This window comes from Somniosus microcephalus, chromosome 3 (assembly GCF_052327205.1).
Source record: "Somniosus microcephalus isolate GS21.2 chromosome 3, FLI_Smic_1.0, whole genome shotgun sequence".
NCBI lineage: Eukaryota > Metazoa > Chordata > Chondrichthyes > Squaliformes > Somniosidae > Somniosus > Somniosus microcephalus.
In genome coordinates this window covers 28,700,285-28,726,741 of record NC_140989.1, presented here as the reverse complement: position 1 = coordinate 28,726,741, position 26,457 = coordinate 28,700,285, and the positions used below count along the sequence as shown (strand labels likewise).

Here is a 26,457-nt window from a genome sequence, read left to right as displayed (position 1 = left end):
TAGGTTATCACATAAATAAATGAGGATTTATTTCATTTCTTTACTGTTGTGATTTTCAGTGCCCCCATCATGACGATTACGGTCACTACAGAAGTTGCTAGGATGATCCACGGTAGTCTGCCTGTGTAAAACGTCCTTGAACGATGACGCCATTTTTGAGGTTTCTTTGCGGAGGACTGCCATGAATAAAAACAGGGAGTTAGGAGATTAGGGTAGAAAGTAGTGTTTCTTTATTATTACATGCACAAGCTGGAACTAAACAATAATGGATGATGATTTGAACCAGCAATTTGTTGCAAAAAAATGATTTGTTATGGCTTAGCAGTTTCACAGCCTTTGGGATTTTTGTTTGTGCAGGCTTGCAATGGTGAGGCAGCAAACTGTATGACCGGTGGTTAAAGGCAAAAATTTGCAGGATATCGTGCCAGTTCACTTGCCCTAACACTCAATTGTATCGAGGAATTGAAGATTAGTGGGTTGATCAGACAGTAAACGACACAGTTGTCACCACTCGTTCAATCTCTTATCCTCAGCCCTCCAATAGCACACAGACTGGGTCATCGTTGCTGTTCAGTCATAGTTCTTGGTGCTGTTTCAACCACTGCCCTGTTTTTATGGCACTGTGCAGCTTTTGCAAATGATTAACTGTGCTCAGACTTCAGTAGGAAACTTTTTGCTTGCCACTGAAGTAAGTGACTGCTGACACCCTATCTTTGGACTTTGGCTTTAATGAGTTCAATACAATCTCGGTATTTTACTCAACAGCTCTCAAACACACTGAATATTGTATATAATACTTAAATGGCAACGTGTTACAGGGCAAGAGTTCAATCCGTTGGTTCTGATGTCATCTTATTGTGGAAGAACGAAACCTCAGCAGTTTCTGAATATCAATGGAACTGACTGAATTTCTGCGTTAAGCTGTCACCTAAAGCCCCCCCTGCCACCCCGACAATGACTTAGCTGTGGTTAGGTGCACCATTACTGTGGAGTTGACCCGTACAGAACAAGAAGATTCCAGGTCTCCGCTGAATTAGCCAATCTCAGCGTGGGTGTCGCTGAGGAAAGTATTGGGTTTGGCTGTGATGCTCTCTACAGTAGGTAGCCCTAGAGTCAGGGCTGGATTTTCATTGAGGAGGCGAGACTACAACTTTTGGGGTTGTAGTCCCGCCTCCATCGAGTTCTAGCCAACCCACGCGATTTAGACTTGATTGACCTCGTTGAGCCCGCCCAGCGGGCTCAGCAGGCCAATTAAGGGCCACCCGGCAGCAGGTGACGTCACAGATTGAAATTTCATCTGTCAATACCTTTTGACAGATGAAATATCAGCGTTTCACAGCTGTTTGAAGCTGTCAAACACTGACAATCTGTACTCCAGGTTAATTCCTTCCTCTCAGGATGATTTAGAGATCTCCCCGGAACAGAAAGCAGAGGCTGCAGATTCTGACAGCTCGCGGCCATTCTGCTTTCTGTGCCGGTGAGATGAGGGACTCCTGAGACCTGAAGGAAGGAAGGCTGTAAAGGTATGTAAAACTTATTTAAACACTTTACACACACCAAACACACTTACGTCTGCACTCATGCACCCATCACTCACCTGAACACCGGACATCTCGACCCCTCCAAGCCCTTCAGCCTGACGGCCCACCTCGCTAACTTGGCGTGGTTTGGAGCCGTCGGGAATCCCACATTTCACCAATGAAAATAGGGATTAGGCTAAAAACTGCCTGTTAACTACCTGTTAACAGGCAGTTAATTGGCACTAATCCCCTTCCCGCCTCAGGAGGCGGGTCCCAGTGCGGGGCGGGTACCCGCCTCCTTTGAAACTGGCATGGAGGCGTGTTGGGGGCAGGATGGGGTCAGGACCCCCAATTTCGGGATTTTAAACCCCCACACGCCTCCAATCCCGACTCCACGGCCCAATGAAAATCCTGCCCTCAGTGTCTAGGTTTAGACATGAAGAGGGTGAAATTCATCTGGAGCTGTAGTGAAAATAACGAATCGGCAGCTCGCTTTACACTCCACCCGATTTTCTTTTCAAAGGGTTAACTGATACACTATCACCCATTTTGTGCTACTGCACAAGACGAATTTAACCACCTCCGAAGAATAAGTGAGGCACCCTCTCAAAGAATGAGTGAAGCAATCAGCACCTGTGGAATCTTATATAAGCATGGATTAGTCTATATAGGGGAGAAAATGGGAGTTGGAATAAATAAAAATGATGGCCGGAATTTTACTGGCGCTCAGAGTGCGGGTTTGGAGGCGGGTCCACTGTCAAAATCACAAAGATTGACAGGGGGTCGGTATCCCGCTGTAAACCCGCCTCCTTGTCAGTTTCCCAAGTGTTGGGTCTGTCATCCCTGAACAGACCCAACACCAAGCGGCGGGTCAGCCAATGTATATACTTAATTTACCTAATTTAGATAGTTCTAATGAAGGGTCATCGACCTGAAACGTTAACTGTTTCTCACTCTACAGATGCTGCCTGACCTGCTGAGTATTTCCAGCATTTTCTGTTTTTATTTCAGATTTCCAGCATCTGCAGTATTTTGCTTTTGTATTACATACTTGAAAGCTTGTTAAAAGGTAGTTAAGCACCATTTTTCCTTGTAGTTACCATTTTACCAGGTTTTTAACAAGGTTCCCGGAGAGCGGGTATCATGTCAGGTAAGTATGTTGGGTTCTCAATGACTCTCCATTGCTGTGAATAGGTGACAGCTGCAACAGTGGTATAAAACCTACCATTTCACAGCTGCACACTTCCCAATCATAGTAGCCGGAGCCTTCATGATTTGGAACCGACTTTTGAGCTTTATGCAGTTTGGAAGTGTTTGGAGTAAACTCCCTATCCACTGTCACCTCCTTGGAGCAACCTCTCTCACCATTGACAGATCGCTTCTGTCATCTCAACTTATCTATTCCAGCAGCATTGGTGCCCTTGAAAAAATCTCACCTTGGTCCTCAGAATCCCACCAAGATCAGCCCCAACACCAACATCACCAGGACCACGAGCACCACCAACACCCTTCTCCGCAATCACCTGATGCTGCACAGGACACAGGGCATCAGCACCCGACTATGTTGCTGTGCAGGATGCCAGCAATGGCCTCACCATGGCCAGATTTACTTCATTTGATGCTGTACACCCTGGCTGCCACATGACGCGCCAGGTTGGCACCACCCTACACCAGCACCATAAACATTCACTCCCTCCACCACCGGCGTACCGTGGCTGCAGTGTGTACCATCTACAAGATGCACTGCAGCAACTCGCCAAGGCTTCTTCGGCAGCACCTCCCAAACCCGCGACCTCTTCCACCTAGAAGGACAAGGGCAGCAGGCGCATGGGAACACCACCACCTCCAAGTTCCCCTCCAAGTTACACACCATCCTGACTTAGAAGTATATCGCCGATCCTTCACCGTCGTTGGGTCAAAATCCTGGAACTCCCTCCCTAACAGCACTGTGGGAGTACCTTCACCACACGGACTGCAGCGGTTCAAGAAGGAGGCTCACCACCACCTTCTCAAGGGTAATTAGGGATGGGTAATAAATGCTGGCCTTGCCAACGATGCCCACATCCCATAAACGAATAAAAAAAAGCTTCCCACAAAGTCCAAGCCATTCCTTTCACACTCATCACCATTGCGTGGGGGTACCCTTACGTCTCACCATTCACTGCAACTCACTAAGCCACTTCCAAAGGTGCACATAAATCTGTCCAAGAAAGCAAAGTGTTGAAAATAAAGATTTCAATGTTTGATAGCACATTACCAGAAACTTCACATGAACATTGGCTAAACCACCCAAGTGCCTACCCTTGTGTATTCTTAGTTGGTATGCTTGCAGTAGGATGAGGGTGAGTGTGAGGGTTGGCTAGTGAGATGGGGAAGTGATAATGTAGATAGAGAGGGATGGGTGGAGGTGCAAGGTAAGTTGGTGTGAGTAAAGATGTGCAGGAGTAGGGTAGGGAAGGCAGAGTGATGGGGATGTGATGAGTGGCACAGCAGGATGAGGTTGAGTGTGACTTGGCATTAACGTTTCGTGATCTACTGAGATCATTGAAAGGCTTGCGCCACTGCAGCCTGATCTTCCTGATGACATCCTTGCTTGTGCCCTCCTGTGCAATGTGCAACCAGGCTGCCCATAGGAAGGGAAGAGAACCTCCCTGCATGCTGTGACTCCCTCCATAAGCATATGGAGGGAGTCATGGGAGAGCCTGGGTGCAGCCGTGCACCTTTGTGCAGTGCTCGTCAGTGTCTGCAGCACCTCAATGCTGTAGAACACTGACAGCAGAACTGTCAAAATCAATTTGGACATGGCCCCCTTAAGGAAACCGGCTGATGATGTGTCATCAAATGACGTCATCAGACCCACTTCCTATTAATTGGCCGGGAACCTCGCAGGGCGGACTTAACAAGCCCAATCAACGGAAAATTCTTCACACAGAGTGGGATGGAGCCGGGAATGGTGTCGCAACCCGCTGCCTATCTCGGCCGCACTGAGCCGGCCTTGGTAGGCGAAATCGCGGCCGATGTCTGGATCTATTAATAATGTGCTGCTGCTCCTGGATTTAACCTTTCTTCATTATATTTAATGGGAATTTTCACCTCATTTGAGAGTTTTAGACAAGTACATGTTTTTAGAACAAGGAACAGCGTTCTCTGAAAACCTAACATAGGAACAGGAGTAGGCCATTCAGCCCCTCGGGCCTGTCCACCATTCAATACGATCATGGCTGATCTGTACCTCAACTCCCTATCCCTCAATACCCTTACCTAACAAAAATCTATCGATCCCAGTCTTGAAAGCTCCAATTGTTCCAGTATCCACAGCCTTTTGGGGGAGAGAATTCCAGATTTCTACTACCCTTTGTGTGCAAAAGTGCTCCCTGATTTCCCTCCTAAATGGCCTATCTCTAATTTTATTATGTCCCCTCATCCTGAATTCCCCCACCAGATGAAACAGCTTCTCTGTACCTACCCTATCGAACCCTTTTAACATCTTAAACACCTCGATCACATCACCCCTCAATATTCTATATTCAAGGGAATACCAGCCAAGTTAATGCAACCTGTCCTCATAATTTAACCCTCTAAGCCCCGGCATCATTCTGGTCTGCACGCACCGCACCATTTTAAAATACTAACAGATCTCCTGTGGCATTGTTCAAGGTAAGTCAGATGATATGCTGCTTTGTAAGGAAGGGAGTTGTATACCATGTCAAACACAATGTACTATTCTGTCAGGGTGGAGCTGTGTCTCTTTAAAGCAATAAAGTCTTCTTGTTAAGAAAATACAAGGTGAAATCACTCAGACTTTAATTGTAGTTTGGTCAGGGAACTTCAAAAATTGTAAAGTGCTCTTCAGTTCTGGCTCCAGGTCAGGAGCACCTAGCATTATGTAACTGCTTTTTTCTCTTTTTTTTTAAGTTTGTTTGCATCTGTAATAAAGTCTGCAGTGTAATTTCTGCATGTCTGGATGTATTCTTTTTAATATATTGTAGATAGATGGGAACCTGAGGGAAAGAAGTACAGTGAAATTTGTATCACTTTGTTTTAATACACAGGGGAAGATATTCAAATGACCTGCCAGCATTGTGACGGCTTCCATTCGGCTGTTGCATAGGCATCATCGTCAAGCTTGTATCCAACCTGAAAAACATCACATGAATAGTGATGTAAGAAAACTACTAGGCACTACTAACCACTATGCCACTACTAGGGACTTGGTCTAAGCGTTAAACAAAGCTTTAATCAACTGTTTTACAACATGGAGGTCTAGTTGTGTCCTTCACTAGTTCCTGTTAAGAATATCCTGCGCAAGCTGGGCCCGTGCCTGAGTATTTATACTCTCCCTGGACAGTGCCACCTGTAGGCCGCTCAGTATTATTTCATAAGTCTTTCTTTCATGAATGACTGATTCATGTCAAATAGTTTTATAAATGTATGTTTGTGTGACACAGGAGCCTAGAAATTTGAGCGTGCCTGAATGGTGAGGCCTGAGGTGCATCCGATATTGGGTCTCGGGCCTCAACGTCAATGGAGCTGGCGAGCTGCAGAGAACAACAGGCAGCTCGCTGGAAGATTGGGCCACTGCCGGCATCGTAGCGGCCCTCAGTTAATGAGGAAGGGGGATAATCGGGAAGGGGGGGGGCAACCAGGTCGGGTTGCTGCGGTCGCGTCGGGAGGTAGCGTTGACCAGGAGTGAGGTAGTGGCGGCCAGGGGGCAGAGATAGTGGTGACCCGGGGGAGGGGCAATCTGTGTCAATGGGACGATGGGGGCGGGGGAGCGGGAGAAAAAAATCGGTTGCCTGAGGCGGCCCCCGTTCTTTGAATATGGATTCGGGAGGAGCAATCCTGCTCCTCCTCGCTCTACGTTCAGATAAGTATATTTTAAAAACTTAGCTTGTTGGTTGCAGCTTTTGTGGTAAGGACAAAGTTTTGCCCCATAAATCTGCACACAATGGATTACCAATATTATGTGTGCTGTCAAAGAAAATTGACGAGCAGAGAACATGCTTTCCACACAGAGAAAGATAAATAATTGAAGGAAGAGTCTCCACGGTTTGCTCGCAAACCTCCTCGTGGCTAATTTCAGCGCTAAGAGAACATCACCTGCTCACTCTCTCCGCAGAGGATGATACGTGGTGTGAACTGGGAGGCCCAAAACTGTTCGTCAACAAAGAAATGTTTCTTTATCTCTCTGTAGTGTCCAGTATATCACTACTTTTGCTTTGAATATCCTGGGATCATCACATGCTGTCTAGTTGCTGTGTGGGTAATCTATATGCTTTGCTTAAATACACAACCGGGGAGAACAGGTTGGCACCAATGGCACAGGGAAGGCAGAAAGTAAAAGTTCCAAAACTTGGCTCTATGCTGTTTCTTTGTGAAAATGTCTCTATAAAAGTTGTACATACACAATACTTCGCTATTACTAAACCTGCATATGCAAAAATAAAGAGTACTATTCTACAATTTTTTTATGTATTCAGAATTTGACATTGGTTTTCATGTTGGTGGAGGTGCCACACATTTTGCTGACATGGTGATTGAGTGAACATATATTTATACAATTGGTCTATTGGCATAGTTAATCAGGGTGTTGAGGGGGTTGACCTACCTTGTCCTGGAGGGGAGTTGGTTTGGGTTGCTGTGCTTTTGGTGCCTGGGTGGGATAGGGTGGAGCTCATTTGCCTTCTTGTAAAGAGCCTGCTTCTTCCTCTGTTTGGGTGTGCTATGGTCTTTATGAGGGGAGGTCTTGTTGTGTTACCAAATATCAGTTGCTCTAGCTGACTTTATTCACAAAAATGTGTCACAAAGAATGATTTCATGGTTTTTTAAATTGTTCCTTACCTGCCTCTCGATATGTAATACTAACTCATCTTTGGTCACATTCCGAAATACTTTTGCTGCTTCTTCATGCAGTATATTAACAAGTGAAACTCCACCAGCCTAAAGACAGGAGAGTTAAGAACATAAGAACATAAGAAATAGGAGCAGGAGTCGGCCATTTGGCCCTTCAAGCTTGCTCCGCCATTTAATAAGATCATGGCTGATCTTCTACCTCATCTCCACTTTCCTGCACTATCCCCATATCCCTTGATACCCTTAATATTCAAAAATCTATCGATCTCTGTATTGAATATACTCAACGACTGAGCCTCCACAGCCCTCTGGGGTAGAGAATTCCAAAGATTCACCACCCTCTGAATGAACAAATTTCTCCTCAACTCAGTCCTAAATGGCCGACCCCTTATTCTGAGACTGTGACCCCTGGTTCTAGACTCCCCAGCCAGGAGAAACATCATAATCATAATAATCATATCATAATCAACTTTATTGTCATTGTTAGTGCACCTACGTCTACCCTGTAAGAATTTTGTATGCTTCAATGAGATCACCTCTCATTCTTCTGAACTCTAGAGAATATAGGCCTACTCAATCTCTCCTCATAGGACAATCCCCCCATCCCAGGAAACAGTCTGGTGAACCTTCGTTGCACTCCCTCTATGGCAAGTATATTCTTCCTTAGGTAAGGAGACCAAAACTGTACACAATACTCCAGGTGTGGTCTCACCAGGACCCTGTATAATTGCAGTAAGATGTTGTCACTCTTATACTCAAATCCTCTTGTAATAAAAGCCAACATACCATTTGCTTTCCTAATTGCTTGCTGTACCTGCATGTTAACTTTCAGTGATTTGTGTACAAGGACACCCAGGTCCCTCTGAACACTAACATTTCCCAATCTCTCACCATTTAAAAAACTCTACTTTTCGATTTTTCCTAACTTCACATTTCTCCACATTATATTCCATTTGCCATGTTCTTGCCCACTCATTAAGCCTATCTATATCCCATTGAAGCCTCCTTGCATCCTCCTCACAACTTACATTCCCACCCAGCTTTGTATCATCAGCAAACTTGGATATATTGCATTTGGTCTCTTCAAGCAAATCATTGATGTAGATTTTGAATAGCTGAGGCCCAAGCACTGATCCTTGCAGTACCCCACTAGTTACAGCCTGCCAACCCGAAAATGACTCGTTTATTCCTACTCTCTGTTTTCTGTCTGTTAACCAATCCTCAATCCATGCTAGTATATTACCCCCAATCCCATGAGCCCTAATTTTGTTTAATAACCCCTTGTGTGGCACCTTATCAAATTCCTTCTGAAAATCCAAATACACCACATCCACTGGTTCCCCCTTAGCTATTCTGCTAGTTACAACCTCAAAAAACTCTCAGATTTGTCAAACACGATTTCCCTTTCATAAATCTATGTTGACTCTACCCAATCCTATTATTATTTTCTAAGTGCTCTGTTACCAAGTCCTTAATAATAGATTCTAGCATTTTCCCTAACTGGTCTGTAGTTCCCCATTTTCTCTCTCCCTCCTTTCTTAAATAGCGGGGTTACTTTGCTACCTTCCAATCCGCAGGAACTATTCTAGAATCTATGGAATTTTGGAAAATGACAACCAATGTATCCATTGTCTCTATAGCCACCTCTTTCAAAACCTTAGGATGTAGGCCATCAGGTCCAGGGGATTTATCGGCTTTCAGTCCCATTAATTTCTCCAGTACTATTACTAAAACAGATACTATTAAGTAGCAGTGCAGTCAGAAGTGGTCTGTTTATAATGAAAGCATTGGATGGGGAACTAGATTGTGCAATGGGTTAGCACACTGTCCTTTCACATTTAGAATGTGGATTCAAATGGAGACCAGACAGAAGTCAAAAGTTTCCTTTTTCTGTCTATATGCTTTCCCTCTTCCCCCACTGAATCAGCGCGTGTTCAAATTAAGATTCATTGCACAGTCTCCTACAATAACTCTTCTTTAAAACTCTGAAACTCCTTACCCCTGTCAGTTTCTCCTTTCTCCTACAATCTTCAGCATTTAAACCCGAGCTTGGCATCATCTAAACAGTTGTTCTTTATTTAACTTGTCTTTTAATCTCTTCAACCTTGGTTGTGCCATACCTTGATGGCTGAGCTCAAAATGGCTATCGAATGGCTTCCAAGCACCCTGCCAATAATTATAGTGGGAAATGATTGCAGGCTGTTGCCACATCATAATACCTAGGAGGCCATGGTTTTAAATAACGATTGGAGGAAGCTCGTTGTGGCAACGTCCTCAAGGATAAGCCCCTAGATGATGATGGTTTCTAGGACAAGCCCCATAATTGTGCCATTGACAGGGTGGAAAAAGTCCATTTACACCAGCACAAATAACGTTTACACTGGTGTAGCTAAGCATTTGTTCGCTTTGCCACACTGGGGAAACACTGTGTGTATGTAGATAAACCTGTATAATCCCCTTTTAACTGCTGTATTCCCCTCCCCCCACAAGACAGTTGCAAGCTGAGAGGAATAAGGCATGTTCAGACTTGCCTGCTGCTGAGAGAAGGAAAACCAATCAGGTTCCAGCAGGTGACCAATCCGTGAGTCATCACAGGTTCGCAGGCTTTACGAATTCAGTACTGTATTGTGAGAGTTGGAGTAAAGACCTATTTCTTGTAGCTCGCTGTGTTGCCTATTTCTTTACGTGGGAGACTGTAGTCTCCCACATTGGTGACCCCGAATGTCGGCGGCCGAAGCCCCCGACTCACGTAGCCCTACAGAGGCCAGCAACGACCCGATGGCAACCAGCAGCAGCCCGATGTCGGCCGGCGCCGCGTCCTTGAAGCTCCCCACCTTCTGGGAACACCAAGCACCAGCTTGGTTCGCGCACACGGAGGCCCAATTCACCCTTCACAGGGTTCAAGACGATGAAGAAAGGTACCTCCACGTAGTCTCAGCACTAGCAAGCTCCACCGCCACCGAAGTTCTCGACCTGCTGGGGAACCCACCACAGACCGGCAAGTACTCAACCATTAAGGGCCGCTTGCTGCAGGCTTACGGCCTGTCTGGGGAGGAGAGGGCCCGTAGGCTTCTTTCACTACCAGGCCTCGGCGACTCTACCCCGAACCAGTTGATGAGCCGGATGCTTGCGCTCCTGGGCTCTGAACCGCAGTGCTTCTTGTTTCGGGCCCTTTTCCTCAGCCTGCTTCCTCAGCAGGTACAGACTGCCCTCGCGGGGTCCCCGATCACGGACTGCGTACAACTGGCAGCCGCCGCGGACAAAGTCTTCGCCGTCGCCCAACTCGGCTGTGCAGCCACGAGGCTCCCCGACACCACCGAGCGCGCGCCGCCACACCAGGCCGCAGAACTATGCTACTACCATGCGCGTTTCGGCCACAAGGCCCAACGCTGCAGAGCACCCTGCTCTTTCGATCAAACCAAGATGGCCACCCGGCCCAACGCGCCAGCCCCGCGCCGCCGTCTAGGCCCGCTCGATCGCACCCCCGCCGCCACGATGGCCATTGGCACCGCAGGTAAACTGCTGTACATAACCGACTCCCTTTCAGGGCGCAGATTCCTTTGCGACACCGGAGCCCAATGCAGCATAATTCCTGCCTCCCAGCTCGACATCCAGGCAGGCTGCAGCGGCCCACCCCTCGTGGAGGCAAATGGCGCAGCCATCGCTACTTTTGGAAAGCGACGGGCCGAGGTTTGTTTCAACGGCCAGCGATTTACGTGGGATTTCGTGACGGCCTCGGTGGCACATCCCTTGCTGGGCGCCGATTTTCTTTGCGCCCACGGGCTCCTGGTCGATGTCCGCGACAGGCGCCTGATCGACGCAGCAACTTTCGCTTCACTGGCCTGCCAGCAGAGCAACAGCCCGGCCCTCGTCGGGTCCTGCTCTGCCCCGGCGGATGACGACTACGCCCGCCTACTCGCAGATTTCCCGAGGCTCACACAACCGACCTTCTCAGCCGCGGCAGCCAAGCATGGTGTCGAGCACCACATCGCCACTACGGGACCACCAGTGTTCACCCGAGCCAGACGCCTGGACCCAGCCAAGATGGCGGTGGCCAAGGAAGAATTCGCCACGATGGAGAAACTGGGCATCATCCGCCGCTCGAACAGCCCCTGGTCGTCCCCCCTCCACATTGTGCCCAAGCCGGGCGGTGGCTGGCGCCCCTGCGGCGACTACAGACGGCTCAATGATGCCACTACGCCCGATAGATACCCCATTCCACACATCCAAGACTTCTCGGCACACCTAGCAGGAAAGTCCGTCTTTTCCAAGGTCGACCTGATTCGCGGCTACCATCAGGTCCCCGTCCACCACGCAGACGTCCAGAAGACGGCGGTCATCACCCCCTTCGGACTGTTCGAGTTCCTGCGCATGCCCTTCGGGCTCAAGAACGCCGCACAGGCCTTCCAACGGCTCATGGATTCCGTCCTACGGGACCTGAGCTTCCTGTTCGTCTATCTGGACGATATCCTCGTGGCCAGCACCAGCAAGGCCGAGCACATCGCGCATTTGCGCTCTCTTTTCCAGCGCCTCAGCCAACACGGGCTAATCATCAACCCGGCCAAATGCCAGTTCGGAGCAGCCCAAATTGACTTTCTCGGCCACAGAATCTCGCCAAGGGGAGCCATTCCCCTACCTTCCAAGGTGCAGGCGGTGGCGGACTTTCCCCAGCCCACCTCGGTCAAGGCGCTGCAGGAATTTTTGGGGATGGTCAATTTCTATCACCGTTTCGTGCCCAAGGCCGCCTCACTCATGCGCCCCCTCTATGAAGCCACCAGGGGCAAAACGGGCAAAGAGCAACTCACCTGGTCCAGCGAGATGGCGACAGCCTTCCACCAGACCAAAAGCGCCTTGGCCAACGCCACTACTGGCCCACCCCATCCCGGGCGCCAAGACCGCCCTCACCACGGACGCCTCGGATTACGCCGTCGGCGCTGTCCAGCAACAGTGGGTCGAAGGCGCGTCGCAGCCACTGGCATTTTTCAGCCAACAGCTGCGCAAGAACGAGCAGGCCTACAGCACGTTCGACAGAGAGCTCCTGGCCCTGTTCCTGGCAATCCGGCACTTCCGTTTCCTCCTGGAAGGCCGGCCGTTCACCGCATTCGTGGACCACAAGCCGCTCACTTTCGCCATGGCCAAAGTAACCGAACCCTGGTCCGCGCGCCAACTCAACTTCATCTCGGAGTTCACCACAGACATCCGCCACGTCGCCGGCAAGGACAATTTGGTGGCCGACTGCCTCTCAAGACCCTCGCTCCACGCAGTGCACCTGGGCGTCGACTACGCCAGCATGGCGAGAGACCAGGCCGCCGACGCGGAGATCCAGGCCCTCAGGACGTCAACCACCAGCCTCACTCTGGTCGACATCCACTTCCACACAGCCAGCACAACCCTCCTGTGCGACGTCTCAGTCCCCTCGCCTAGGCCGGTCGTCCTATCCACCTGGCGCAAGCGAGTTTTCGACATCATCCACGGCCTCTCACATCCAGGGATGCGTGCGTCTCAGAAACTCATGTCCGCCAAGTTCATCTGGCCTGGACTCCACAAGGATGTGAGAGACTGGACCAACACATGCGTGGCGTGTCAGCGCGCTAAGGTCCAGCAGCGCACCAAGGCGCCATTGGAGTGTTTCCCGGTGCCCGAGAGGCGTTTCGACCACATCCACGTCGATCTGGTAGGTCCCTTGCCGCCATCGCACGGTTTCACACACCTGCTCACGATCGTTGACCACACCACCAGATGGCCCGAGGCGGTTCCCCTCACCTCCACCACCACGACCGACGTCGCGCGAGCATTCGTTTCGACATGGGTGGCCCGGTTCGGCGTGCCGACCGACATATCCTCGGACAGAGGCCCCCAGTTCACCTCCCACTTGTGGAATGCCATCATCGCCGGCCTCGGCACCAAGTTGCACAGGACAACAGCCTACCACCCACAGGCCAACGGGCTCTGCGAGCGCTTTCATCGTTCCTTGAAAGCCTCCCTCCGCGCCAGCCTGGCCGACACCAGCTGGATCGACAAACTACCCTGGGTCCTCCTGGGATTGCGCACCGCGCCCAAAGAGGACCTCCGCGCCTCCACGGCCGAGATGGTCTACAGCCAACCGCTCAGAGTACCAGGCGACTTCCTCCCCCTGACAACGGAGCCGTGGTCGGCCGCGAGACAGCTTTCCCTGCACCAGGACGCGGCCCAGCAATTCCGTCCAGTGCCCACTTCGCAACACGGCCCGCAGCCGTCCTACGTGCCTCGGGACTTACGACATGCGGAGTTCGTCTTCGTGCGCCGGGACGCGCACAGAGGCCCGCTGCAGGCACCATACACCGGCCCCTTCTCAGTATTGGAGACGGGGGACAAAGTTTTTCTTATCGACGTCGGCAGGAAGCCGGACCTTATTTCAGTAGACTGCCTCAAACCGTCGCACCTGGACCTCGGCTTCCCGTTTCGTCCGGCTCTTCCCCCACGGCGGGGCAGACCTCCCGCGTTGGCAGCGGCCCCACAAGAGGACCAAGACATGCCAGAACCTTACTTCCCGGCCGCCGCCCCACCTTCGCCGGCAGCCCGTCCAGCCAGCCCACCGGCAGACCAGCCGCCAGACCAGCCGACGAACCAACCGGCCGACCTCCCAGACAGCCCTCCTCACACGCCAGATGGCTACTACAGCCGCTACGGCCGTTTGGTCAAACCTCCGCAGAGACTGACTTTTACAGTTAACGAGGATTCTGGGGGGGCGTATGTGGCGTTGCCACATTGGGGAAACACTGTGTGTATGTAGATAAACCTGTATAATCCCCTTTTAACTGCTGTATTCCCCTCCCCCCGCAAGACAGTTGCAAGCTGAGAGGAATAAGGCATGTTCAGACTTGCCTGCTGCTGAGAGAAGGAAAACCAATCAGGTTCCAGCAGGTGACCAATCCGTGAGTCATCACAGGTTCGCAGGCTTTACGAATTCAGTACTGTATTGTGAGAGTTGGAGTAAAGACCTATTTCTTGTAGCTCGCTGTGTTGCCTATTTCTTTACGCGGGAGACTGTAGTCTCCCACAGCTGACCATTTAACCTAAAGATGCTCGCTTATCTTCGCATTCTAACAAAAGTTTACACCCTAAATATTAACCTGTCTTTTCAGGTGCCGGCAGACTTACTGTGTATTTCCAGGATTTTCTGTTTTAATTTCCGTTTTTTTTTCTTTGTTGCCCAAAGTAAAATGATCCATAATTCCCCCCAAAAAACAATGAATTTGTTTTTAATCAGAACAGTTGCACATACCTCCAAGATCTTGTCACCCTCTCTAAGTTTCCCATCAAGAGCTGCTGATTCATTTTCTCTTATTTTAGCCACATAGATTCCAAAATTTCCAGGATGACAGGGTTTATCTACTCCTCCCAAGATGTTAAACCCAAAGCCTGTAAATGAGTACCAAGCATGAATATAAAGCAAAATGATATTGAACAGAAATATTAAGTGCAAAAGAACTCCTTTATAATAATCTTGTCTACCCTGGAGATATCCATTATCATCTATTTATACCACATAGAATCATTAAGGCAAGTGAGTTGAAATGGCCATAAATCGTAGGGCAGTTATTGGGTACGATAGTGTAGTAGTTATGTTACTGGGCTAATAATCTAGACGCCTGGACGAATAATCCAGAGAATGTGTGTTCAAATCCCACCATGAATTTGAATTCAGTTGAAATCTGGTCAGTAAAAGTGACCATGAAGCTTGTCGGCTTGTCGTAAAAACCCGGCTAGTTCACTAATGTTCTTTAGGGAAGGAAACCTGCCGTCCTTACCCGATGACTCCAGTCCTACGCCGACGTGGTTGATTCTTAATTGCCATCTGAAGTGGCCTAGCGAGCCCCTCAATCAGGTCAACTAGGGATGGGCAATAAATGCCAGCCTTGCCAGCAGCGCCCACTTCCCAAGGGTGAATCAAAAAACGTTGCCAGGGAAATGTGAAAATTGCTCTCTGTTCTAGGGCAAATGGTGAAAATGCAGGGCATTGGCGGGGGGAGTGGAACATAGGAACAGCAGCAGGCTATTCAACCCCGCGAGCCTGTTCCACCATTCAATCAGATCATGACTGATCCATATGGTGTAAGTGGTAAGTGGTGAAACTTGGACAGGATACTATTTTTTTTTACAGATGTCTGTCAGTACCAGACAATTTCTTCCCTCACCGTACTTCAATTTTAAACACTACTGACGTAAGAAAACTACTAGGCACTTGGTCTGAGTATTAAACAAGGCTTTAATCAACTGTTTTTCATCATGGCGATCTAGTTGTGTCCTTCACTAGTTCCTGTTAAAGAATGTCCTGAGCAAGCTGGGCCCATGCCCGAGTATTTATACTCTCCCTGGACAGCGCCACCAGCAGGCCGCCCAGTATTACTTCATAAGTCATTTCCACATGATTGACAAGATTCATGTCAACTACCATGTTTGAAGTGCAGCTGTTCTGCTTCTCCTCGCCCGTTTAACACTGAAGAAAGTTTCCAGCTGGTTACATTAACAGCTGCTCTTACAGACACCAAGCACACAGTTCACTGGTGCTGCTTAAAATTTGTTCAAATTAAAATGCTGGCTTCCATTCAACAACCGACTCACCACGAACAACTACTTTGTCACTCAACAACAACCACCTGCATTTATATAGCACTTTTAACACAGTAAAACATCCCAAGGCGCTTCACAGGAGCGTTATAAAACAAAATTTGACACCGAGCCACATATTAGGGCAGATGACCAAAAGTTTTAAAGGAGGAAAGTGAGGTAGAGAGGCGGAGAGGTTTAGGGAGGGAATCCCAGAGCTTATGGCCTTAGCAGCTGAAGGCACAGCCGCCAATGGTGGAGCGATTGAAATCGGGGATGCTCAAGAGGCCAGAATTAGAGGAGCGCAGAGATTCGGAGGGTTGTGGGGCTGAAGGAGATTACAGAGGGACAAGGCCATGGAGGGATTTGAAAATGAGGATGAGAACTTTAAAATTGAGGTGTTCCTTAACTGGGAGCCAATGTAGGTCAGCGAGCACAGGGGTGATGGGTGAACGGGACTTGGTGCGAGTTAGGACACGGGCAGCAGAATTTTGGATGAACTCAAGTTTACTAAGGGTAGAACGTGGGAGCCAGCCAGGAGTGCGTTGGAATAGTCAAGTCTAGAGGTAACAAAGGCATGGATGAGGGTTTCAGCAGCAGATGACATGAAGCAGGATGGAGTCGGTGATGTTCTGGAGGTGTAAATAGGCGGTCTTAGTGATGGCACGGATATGTGATTGGAAGCTCACCTCGGGGGGTCAAATATGACACCAAGGTTGCGAACAGTCTGGTTCAGCCTCAGACAGTTTCCAGGGAGAGGGACGGAGTCGGTGGCTATGGAACGGAGTTTGTGGCAGGAACCAAAGACGGTTGCCCAGAAATTCGGGTCTCCACGGGTGAGTACGCGCTGGGTACTCACCCGTAGGCCCAATGGAAGTGCCGGTTTCGTGCATGCACTGCGCATGCACGGGAAACCGGTACTTCCGTTCCCCTGAAAGAAGGGGTTAAGAGGTGGAACGCGTGCGCGGGAGAGGCAGCACGTGTGCATTGAACTTACGTTTTTTTCCCAGGTTTCTCCGGGAAGGTAAGTCTCCAGAAGTTAGACATGTAAAAAGCAGTCGCAAGGCCTGCTTTTAACAAGGTAAGTGGTGAATTAATTAAAATTAAAATATTTTTTCCACAGGTTTATTATTTTAAAATACTTTAAAGAAAGGTAAGTTTAGTTTTAGCCCCATTAGAAAATGTAATTCGTTTCTTCAAAAATTTAAATTATTGTTTAAAATAGTTATTTCATGTAATTTATAGTTGATTTTAAAAATATGATTTAAAAAAAAAATTATTTGAGGTTTTAGTGATGTTTTGGGGCTTATAGTATTTATAGGTTTGACAGCCCTTCCTGTCAAACTTATGAATGAAGCATTCCCTGCTACCATTGGCTCTCCATGGCCCACGTGATCCCAGGGGACGCATCGAACTAACTGCGCCCCTGGGATACGCAAGCACTGCGCGCCGGCAGCTGGAGGAGGCCCAGGATCGGAATCCCACGCGGGCCCACAGCTCAATGGCCGGCGCGCAAGGTAAGTGCAGGTCGGGGGCTTGCACCCGCGGGAAGCCCCCGACCCGAATTTCTGGGCCAATATTTAATTGGAGGAAATTTCTGCTCATCCACTACTGGATGTCGGACAAGCAGTCTGATAATTTAGAGACAGTGGAGGGGTCGAGAGAGATGGTGGTGAGGTAGAGCTGGGGGTCGTCAGCATATATGTGGAAACTGATGCTGTGTTTTTGGATGATGTCGCCAAGGGGCAGCATGTAGATGAGAAATAGGGCCAAGGATAGATCCTTAGGGGACATCAGAGGTAAGGGTGCGGGAGCGGGAAGAGAAGCTATTGCAGGTGATTCTCTGGCTACGATTAAATAGATAAGAATGGAACCAGGCGAGTGCAGTCCCACCCAGCTGGACGACAGTAGAAAGGCGTTGGAGGAGGATGGAGTGGTCAACTGAGTCAAAGGTTGCAGACTGGTTGAGAAGAAGGAGGAGTGAAGGAGATGTGACCTCTGTCACATTCACATTCATTTGTCACTATTATGAGACCAGCGTCTCATGTAACAAACCTGCATTACCCCATTTTCGTCATTTATCTTCTGTTCCATTATTAGAAACAGCTTGCGTTTATTTAGTACCTCACCACATCCTCAGGATGTTCCAAAGTGTCTCACAGCAACTGAATTACTTTTGAAGTGTAGTACTGTTGGATTCGCAACCCAGAGGTCATGACTTCAAATTCCACATGGCAAATTGAAGTCAATAAACCTGGTAATTTGTGGTCTAACACCAGAAAATGGCCACAAAAGCTGGCTTGTTGTAAAAATCCACTGGTTCACTGATATCCTTTAGGGAAGGGAACATGTCACTTCTACCTGGTCTGGCTTACACGTGTCTCCACTCCCACACTACATGCCTGACTCTTAATCCCCGCAGGCAAATAGGGTTGGACAATAAATACTGCCTTCCCAGTGCTGCTGACATCCCAAGAACAAGGGGTGACATGAGGCTGACACCCGCTCAGTACCAGGTGAAAGGTTGGTACAGGCCAGAGCCTTTCCCCCTGCAGCAATTACCCCCTTTTTGCCTCAAATTCATCTTATAACTTGGTCTTGGATCTCACAAATGGCCAGTTGAAACTGGTTTATAATACAACATGCAATGAAATGATACCTAATCCCTTAATTTCAAATCATATTGGGGGGGGGGGGGGGAAACTTACTGATAAGTAATAAATTTGCCCTTCACAAACTGCTTCTGTTTGGAGTGTAGGGAATGTGATAGGTTGGTGTGTTTCAAGGTTGCAACCGATCTGCGTTCCAATATTGGCGGACCACTCCGTTTACGACACCGATGTCATCTGAACCATTCAACATTTTACTGCCTTCTACAGAAGCTCTTGTATCTTCTGTTCTAGTATTAGAAAGAGCTTGCATTTATTTAGCACCTTACCACATCCTCATTACCAACAATTAGTAACATACATTGTGATGTAATTCATCCTCTCCTCCTCTTCTGAAGACATTGGGGGTGAAATTCAACTTCGGCAGGGGTGCGGAAAAGGGTGGTCATTGAAAAAGAAAATCTGGCAGGGTGTATAACGGACAGGCGGTGCCCCCGCCGAAGTTGAATTTCACCCCCTATTGACTGTGTTGTTGTATGATTCTAAGGGTGCAGGTCATCTTCAGTTACCTCATCCAACTGGCCATTATTCCTTTGCAAGCCTAAACAGTGAGTGTTGGCAGGCTATTCGACTGTGGAGACACCACAACCAAATTCGATCCCGTCCTCGCCCGGCATATATAGTCATGCGCTTTTCGGCAGCGGTCACCGGCTAGTTAATAGGAGCGGGATCCTTGACTGGATTTCCTTTCCTCAGCGCAGGGGCACTGAGGCCAACTGCCACTTAGGCTGTTATCAGCTAACTTTGCGCACAGCCCAGCAATTAAACGGGGGACTTTCTGATTTGTAAGGCTCAGTTACACGCTGCCTTTGTCAACTGAGCCACAGACTGTAGCCACTCATCTGTTGCTGTCTGCTTAACACCCCTGCTTCCAGGAAACCACAAAATTGATAATTAAATATGGAAAAAAGAAATAAATCACATTTTTTAATATTACAGAACACACTCTGGAGATACAGGGGTATAAATTTGTCTTGGGTGATTGCTCAAAATGGGGGTTTGCAAATCGGCAGCCTGTTTTGCACGCAACCCGATTTGCTTTTCCATTGACTTCAATTTATATATACCCTACTAGCTGAAGTGCCCGGCGGTGCCGAGACTTTTTCGAGGGCATGTTGTTGTTGGAAGAGAGAGAGAGAGCGACTGGGGGGGGGGAGGGAGGGGGGGAGGGGGAGGAGGGAGGGGGGGGAGGGAGGGAGGGCGGGGGGGAGGGGGGGAAGGGGAGGGGGGAAGGGGGCGAGGGGGAAGGGGGCGAGGGGGAGGGGGAGGGGGGAAGGGCGGAGGGGGGAGGGAGGGCGGGGGGGAAGGGCGGAGGGGGGGAAGGAAAGGGGGGAGGGGGGGAAGGGAGGGGGGAAGGGGAGGGGGGGAGGGGGGGCGCGGTGGAGGGGAGGGAGGGGAGGCCCCCGAGGGTCGTGGCCCCCCCCGAGGGTCGCGGCCCCCCCCCGAGGGTCGCGCCCCCCCCCCCCGAGGGTCGCGGCCCCCCCCCGAGGGTCGCGCCCCCCCCGAGGGTCGCGGCTCCCCCCGCGAGGGTCGCGCCCCCCCCGTGGGTCGCGCCCCCCCCCGAGGGTCGCGCCCCCCCCGAGGGTCGCGGCCCCCCCCCCCCCCCCGAGGTGAAGACCGCCGATTGCGGCTGTGCGAGACGGCCGGCGGACCCGGTTGCCAGGGTAACGCTTGATGCTCAGCAAGCCCCGCCCTCCGGCCGAGCCAGAGAGAGACGCCGCGTCTCAGCTCCTGCTGTGCGCGCACCCTAGCGGCGCTGGGCTGGGGCTCGGCCCTCCAGCCTTCGAGTGGGGCCGGGAGGTGCCTAGCTCGGGCGTGGGTGCGAAGGAGAAGCCGAGGCTTCGAGGCCTACCTGGAAAAACGGGGAAAGGTAGGAAAATTAATGAGATTAGATAAGTTAATTCGTTTCTAAATCATTTTTTTTTTAAACAATATGTGTTTTAAAAGCAACGTTTTTTTTAAAGATGCAGAAAGCGGGAAAAAGAAAGGAAAAGTTTGGAATCAAGATGGCGGCGACTCACCTCGGTTCAGAACGATAAGGCCCGGCCACACACGCACCGATTGGCCCGGCAGCACACGCCAGCAACCCGGCGTACGATTGGTCGAGCTCGAGGTCACTCTGTCGCTAATGAGCGGATAATGAGATGCTAATGAGCGGAATGTTGAAGGTTTTTGGGATACCGCGGGCGCGATTTTAGCCCGGCCGAAACGTAAATACGCTTAAAACCGTCTCGGAAGCGTAAGCTTTCTTTGGAGGTAACGCGCGCGTAGGTACGCCCTGTAACTTTCGAGCGCATAGCCCGACAGACGCACAGGCGATGACAGACAGAATGACAGACAGACAGAATGACAGAATGACAGACAGACAGACAGATGTACTGATTTATATATATATAGATATATGGGGAAAAATTCAGTTGTTTGCGCCTCCCGTTAGCGCCTTAAGAGGGCGCTAATGGGCGCAAAGCAACTGGCGCCCGGGCGCGGCGATGTTTGTGCCGCTCGCGAAATTAACTAGACATTTTGCGGTGGCACTAAACACTACCGCCACGATCTCCTGCACCGGCAGATTGTGACGGCAGTCGAGTGTGCAATGCCCCATTAGCACCCCGGACTGGATATTGAGTGGCGCCCCCTGCCTTACCGCCTGCCGCTAGCAACGACAGGTTGAGGGGAGCGTTATGCTGTCAGAAAGGGACTAGGGGAGCGCTATTTAAAGGTGACCGCTTCCTGCCTTTTTTTGTCGGTGACATTTTTGCACCACGCATTCTGAGAGAGAGAGAGAGAGAGACTTCTGGAGAGATTCAACGCTGTCTGAAGGAGTTTTGAGTACTGAGCAGCACTTTGCAGGTTCATTTTGATTTGCCCTTCCTTGCTTCGCCAGCGCTCTGAGGTAGTGCCTCGCTCCTCGGCCTTTGCGCCTTAAGACAGGTGTGAAGCGCCCTGATTTAGCGCTCCAATCACCTCCAGGGGCGATAAAAGTCAAGTTTGCTGTCGGAGGCGATAATTAACGCCAGGTGCTAAACTTTGCGCACAGCCGATAGTGGCGCCCCAAATGGGGCGACACTGAATTTTTCCTCCTGTGACTGTTAGCTGTGGCTCAGTGGTCACACTCTCGCCTTGGAGTCAGAAGGTTGTGGGTTCAAGTCCCACTCCAGAGACTTGCGCACAAAAATCTAGGCTGACACACCAGTGCAGTACTGAGGGAGTGCTGCAGTGTCGGAGGTGCTGTCTTTCGGATGAGATGTTAAACCGAGGCCCCGTCTGCTCTCTTGGGTGGATATAAAAGATCCCATGGCACTATTCGAAGAAGAGCAGGGGAGATAGCCTGGCCAATATTTATCCCTCAATCAACATCACTAAAAACAAATTATCTGGTCATTATCATGTTGCTGTTTGTGGGAGCTTGCTGTGTGCAAATTGGCTGCCGCATTTCCTACATTACAACAGTGACTACACTTCAAAAGTACTTCATTTGCTGTAAAGCACTTTGGGACGTCCGGTGGTCGTGAAAGGCGCCATATAAATGCAAGTCTTTCTTTTACAATCTTAAAATTCAAGTTAAAACCAAGTGCAAGAAAAACTTCATCACACAAAAGGGTTGTGACAATGTGGAAAGTATTGCTCCAGATAACCATAGATGCAAATTGAGGTGTTTCAAAGGGAGACAGATGCTTCCTAGGGAAGTAAGAGCCTATGAATAAAGGGCAGTGTATTGGGATTAACAAAATGGTGAAACAGGCTTGAAGGACTGAAAAGCCTACTTCTGTTTCACAGCAGCACCATCTCATGGTTCAGATGATGTTGACCAAATGCTTCATAGAATTACAGAACATTACACCAGAGGTAGGCCATTCAGCCCATCAAGTCTGGTGCTGGTGTTGTTCTCCAATTGAGCCTCTTAGTCTAATCCCACTCTCTGCTTGCTTCCCGTACCCTCTAATATTCCTTTCTTTCAAGCAACTAGTTGCCTTTAAACAGACTTTATAGATACTGCTTCAACACTGGTGTGTGGCAGAAACTTCCAAAATTCTAACCACACCTTGTAAAGAGTTTTTTAACCCCCGCTCCTTTTATATGATGTACCCATTAGTATACTATGTAACATTCATTGTTCCATGGTATAAAATTCCTTTCATTATGAAATAGTGTATCTTCCAACTGACTGTGCTGCTTCATAAAAATACCTTGTACGTGTAATTAAAACTTGTCCTTTAGCTCGGGTCTGTCGGGAGTTATAACTAAAATGGCCAGCACATCTCACAAGTGGCTGGGCATCACACCTCAAAAGTTTCCGCAGGGCAAAATCATTGTGGATTGGCTCGTGAAGGTGCAGAGACTCTCAGTATGTCACAGGCTGTGGTTATCATTAAGGGTTAAGAGAGATTTGGGATATTTGATTTGAGACACTTGTACTGAGATAATGAGAACAGCTCCAAAACAGAAAGACTTGCTTATTTGTTTACCCACAGGATTTTAGTACAGTTCACCCCAGAGACTTGAGCACACAATCCAGGCAGGCACCTCCGTGCAGTGTTGAGGGAGTGCTGCACTGTCAGAGGTGCCCTTTGGGATGTTAAGTCAAACTGAGGCCCAGTCTGCCCTCTCAGGCTGAGGTAAACATGTACTATCCCAAGAGGAGCAGGGGAATTGTCCCTGGTGTCCAATATTATCCCTCAACCAACATCAACCATTATCTGGTCATTATTTCGTTGCAATTTGTGGGACCTTGCTTTCTACATTGCTACACTTTAAAAGTATACCATTGACTGTAAAGCGCTTTGGGACATCCGGAGGTGATGAAATACGTGCGATATATATGCAAGTTCTAATCTTTAGACCAATTTTCCTCTCCCGACTCACAAGAGAGTAAAGGACAGAATACAGGCGTTAGAATTAAACCCAAGTATGTGACTTCAGCACAGCGCAAATGTTTAAAATATTGTAAAATAATTCCAATTTTTAAAAATGTTGGATGCACGCTAGCAGCCCAGTGCTGCTAATCCAAGATACAGACTGGCTTGGTCACGCCTAACGATTTACATCTTCTGTTCGAACTGTGCAGTGAGGATGGCAAAGTGTTGCTCTACTGACCTGAATTTCCTCTTTTCAATGCGATGCTATGATATTCCGTTTTTACACTTGGCATGCCCCTCCTGCGCAAGGTCATCATGCTCCAGGTCCCACCCAGCCCCTCCGCTGTTGTCATACATCAGCCCCGGTCACAGAGAGAGACACATTATTGCGTCTCTTCTGATCTGACACTGTTTAAAATGCCATCGTCACGACCGCTTCCGCATGACAATTCAATTCAAAATGACAGCGGGAGAGAGAGAGAGAAAAGAATCACCTCTCGGTGGGTCAGCCTGGGTTTCCTCCACTGGCCGGCACATAATCGGAACTGAGAAACCGACCCGAATGTGGCTTGTTGTAACCGAGTGGTTTCGCCTCAAACCGGGGATGACCGCGTGTCACAGCTACATGAGTTCAAACGGCTGCTGGGTGGGCTATTCGCTAAAATCGCACATTGCCTAATTAAAAAGACTATGTTCAAAAACGAAATGAATATTTATTATGTACACGCCTACCAATTCAGTGATGTGATGTTTGTGAACTTTTTTGTGTAGGGCACCTTCTGCAAATTCATCATCCTCCCTCGGAGCCTCTTTTTAACTTGGAATGAAGGTCTATCTCTCATTGCAAAAACCGTTTTTAGTTAGTATAAACAACAGCAGTAACATGTTAGTAAGTAAATAAATACAGATATCTAGTGAACTTGATGTCCTCCTGTGATTCACGAGTGGACACCTGAGGTGGGTGGCAGCACGGTGGGCAGTGAATGCTTCTATAGAAAAAATGCTGTGTCTATTTGCAACACCACATTTCAGATTGGTCCCCTTGGAGGATAAGACACATCCAACACATCGAACTACTGCTCTCGCCGCATCTTGAGATTCACGCTCAACGCCATGCGTCGCCACATGAACACTCTCTCTTCAGCAACACCGGCGCACTCTATCTCAAAGCTGTCCGGGTCCACAGTTCCATTTCATCCTTCGACTTGTCCGACGCTTCAACAAAAAACTTTTTTTCTTCCTTTCCGATGTCAAGGATCGCAAGCGTCATCAACTCTTGGACACCAACGCCCCTCCGGAACCTTCTTCCCCTTCACTTTCCTCTGACCCCCCTTCTCCCAATCTCACCCCCTGCTGCGTTTTCACTATCCCCTCTGACCTTCCCCTCTCTGACCCTGAACGATCAGTCCTCAGCAAAGGCCTGAGCTTCACCCCCTTACGCCCCCACCTCAATGAATTTCGAGCTCGGCACAATGTTGAGCTCTTTTTCCGCCGCCTTCGTCTCTGTGCCCACTTCTCTGGCCAGGAATCTTCCCCCCGCACGACTGACCCTTTCTCCCGCTTTCAGAATTCCCGTTCAGGAGTGTGATGGAATACTCTCCACTTGCCTGGATGAGTGCAGCTCCAACAACACTCAAGAAGCTCGACACCATTCAGGATAAAGCAGCCCGCTTGATTGGCACTCCATCCACCACCTTCCAACATTCACTCCCTCCACCACCGGCGCACTGTGGCTGCAGTGTGTACCATCTACAAGATGCACTGCAGCAACTCGCCAAAGCTCCTTCAACAGCACCTTCCAAACCCGCGACCTCTACCACTTAGAAGGACAAGGGCAGCAGACACATGGGAACATCACCACCTACAAGTTCCCCTCCAAGCCACACACCATCCTGACTTGGACCTGTATCGCCGTTCCTTCACTGTCGCTGGGCCAAAATCCTGGAACTCCCTTCCTAACAGCATTGTGGGTGTACCTACACCATATGGACTGCAGCGGTTCAAGAAGACGGCTCACACTATCTTCTCAAGGGGCAATTAGGGATGGGCACTAAATGCAGGCCTAGCCAGCGACGCCCACATCCCATCAATGAATAAAAACCTGGACCTCTCCCCCTGGCCTCTTACCCTCTCTAGATCTTTTCATCGCTAACTGCCGCCGTGACATCGGCCGTCTCCATTTCTCTGCTCCCCCTCACTCACTCCAACCTACCTCCCTCTGAACTTGCAGCACTCCATTCTCTTAGATCCAACCCTGACATTGTCATTAAACCTGCTGACAAGGGTGGTGCTGTTGTTGTTTGGCGAACTGACCTCTAACTAGCGGAAGCTGAACGCCAATCTCCGACACCTCCTCCTACCTCCATCTGGACCATGAATGACCCCACTACCGAACATCAAACCACCATCTCCTCTGGAGATCTTCCCCCCGTGGCCACCAACCTCATAGTTCCCCAACCCCGCACAGCCCGCTTCTACCTCCTTCCCAAGATCCACAAACAGGACTGCCCTGGTAGACCCATCGTTTCAGCCTGTTCTTGTCCATGGAACTTATCTCTTCCTATCTCGACTCTATCTTTTCTCCCCTTGTCCAGTCTCTTCCCACCTACATCCGCGACTCATCCCCCTACACTTCGGACGCCCTCCGCCACTTTAACAGTTGCCAGTTTTCTGGCCCCAACCGCTTCCTTTTCACTATGGACGTACAATCCCTCTACACCTCCATCCCCCACCAGGATGGCCTGAGGGCGTTCCGCTTCTTCCTTGAACAGAGGCCCGACCCAGTCCCCATCCACCACTACCCTCCTCGACTGGCTGAACTTGTTCTCACATTGAACAACTTCTCCTTTAACTCCACTCATTTCCTCCAAATCAAGGTGTTGCCTATGGGTACCCGCATGGGTCCTAGCTATGCCTACCTTTTTCGTGGGATATGTGGAACACTCTTTGTTCCAGTCCTACTCGGGTCCC

The 26,457-nt window shown here is 49.4% G+C and overlaps 1 protein-coding gene across 1 annotated transcript; it reads right to left on the bottom strand.

Moving 5' to 3' along the window:
• Positions 1–23,859, bottom strand: LOC147120937 (mitochondrial scaffolding protein 1-like). The gene is made up of 5 exons (XM_085977516.1): positions 23,726–23,859; positions 14,638–14,774; positions 7,362–7,460; positions 5,592–5,657; positions 1–176 (listed from the first exon to the last, which is right to left on the bottom strand). The coding sequence occupies exons 1-5, from the start codon at positions 23,838–23,840 to the stop codon at positions 33–35; spliced, it is 561 nt and encodes a 186-aa protein (XP_085833642.1). The 5' UTR covers positions 23,841–23,859; the 3' UTR covers positions 1–32.
• Positions 23,860–26,457: the final 2,598 nt, after the last annotated feature.

Coding starts and splice junctions, on each gene's coding strand:
- LOC147120937 (XM_085977516.1), bottom strand. CDS start 23,840: ATGACAACAGCGGAGGGGCTGGGTGGGACCTGGAGCATGATGACCTTG. Junction 7,461..14,637: donor AGGGTGACAAGATCTTGGAG/GTATGTGCAACT, acceptor TCCTGTCTTTAG/GCTGGTGGAGTTTCACTTGT. Junction 5,658..7,361: donor TATTACATATCGAGAGGCAG/GTAAGGAACAAT, acceptor GATGTTTTTCAG/GTTGGATACAAGCTTGACGA.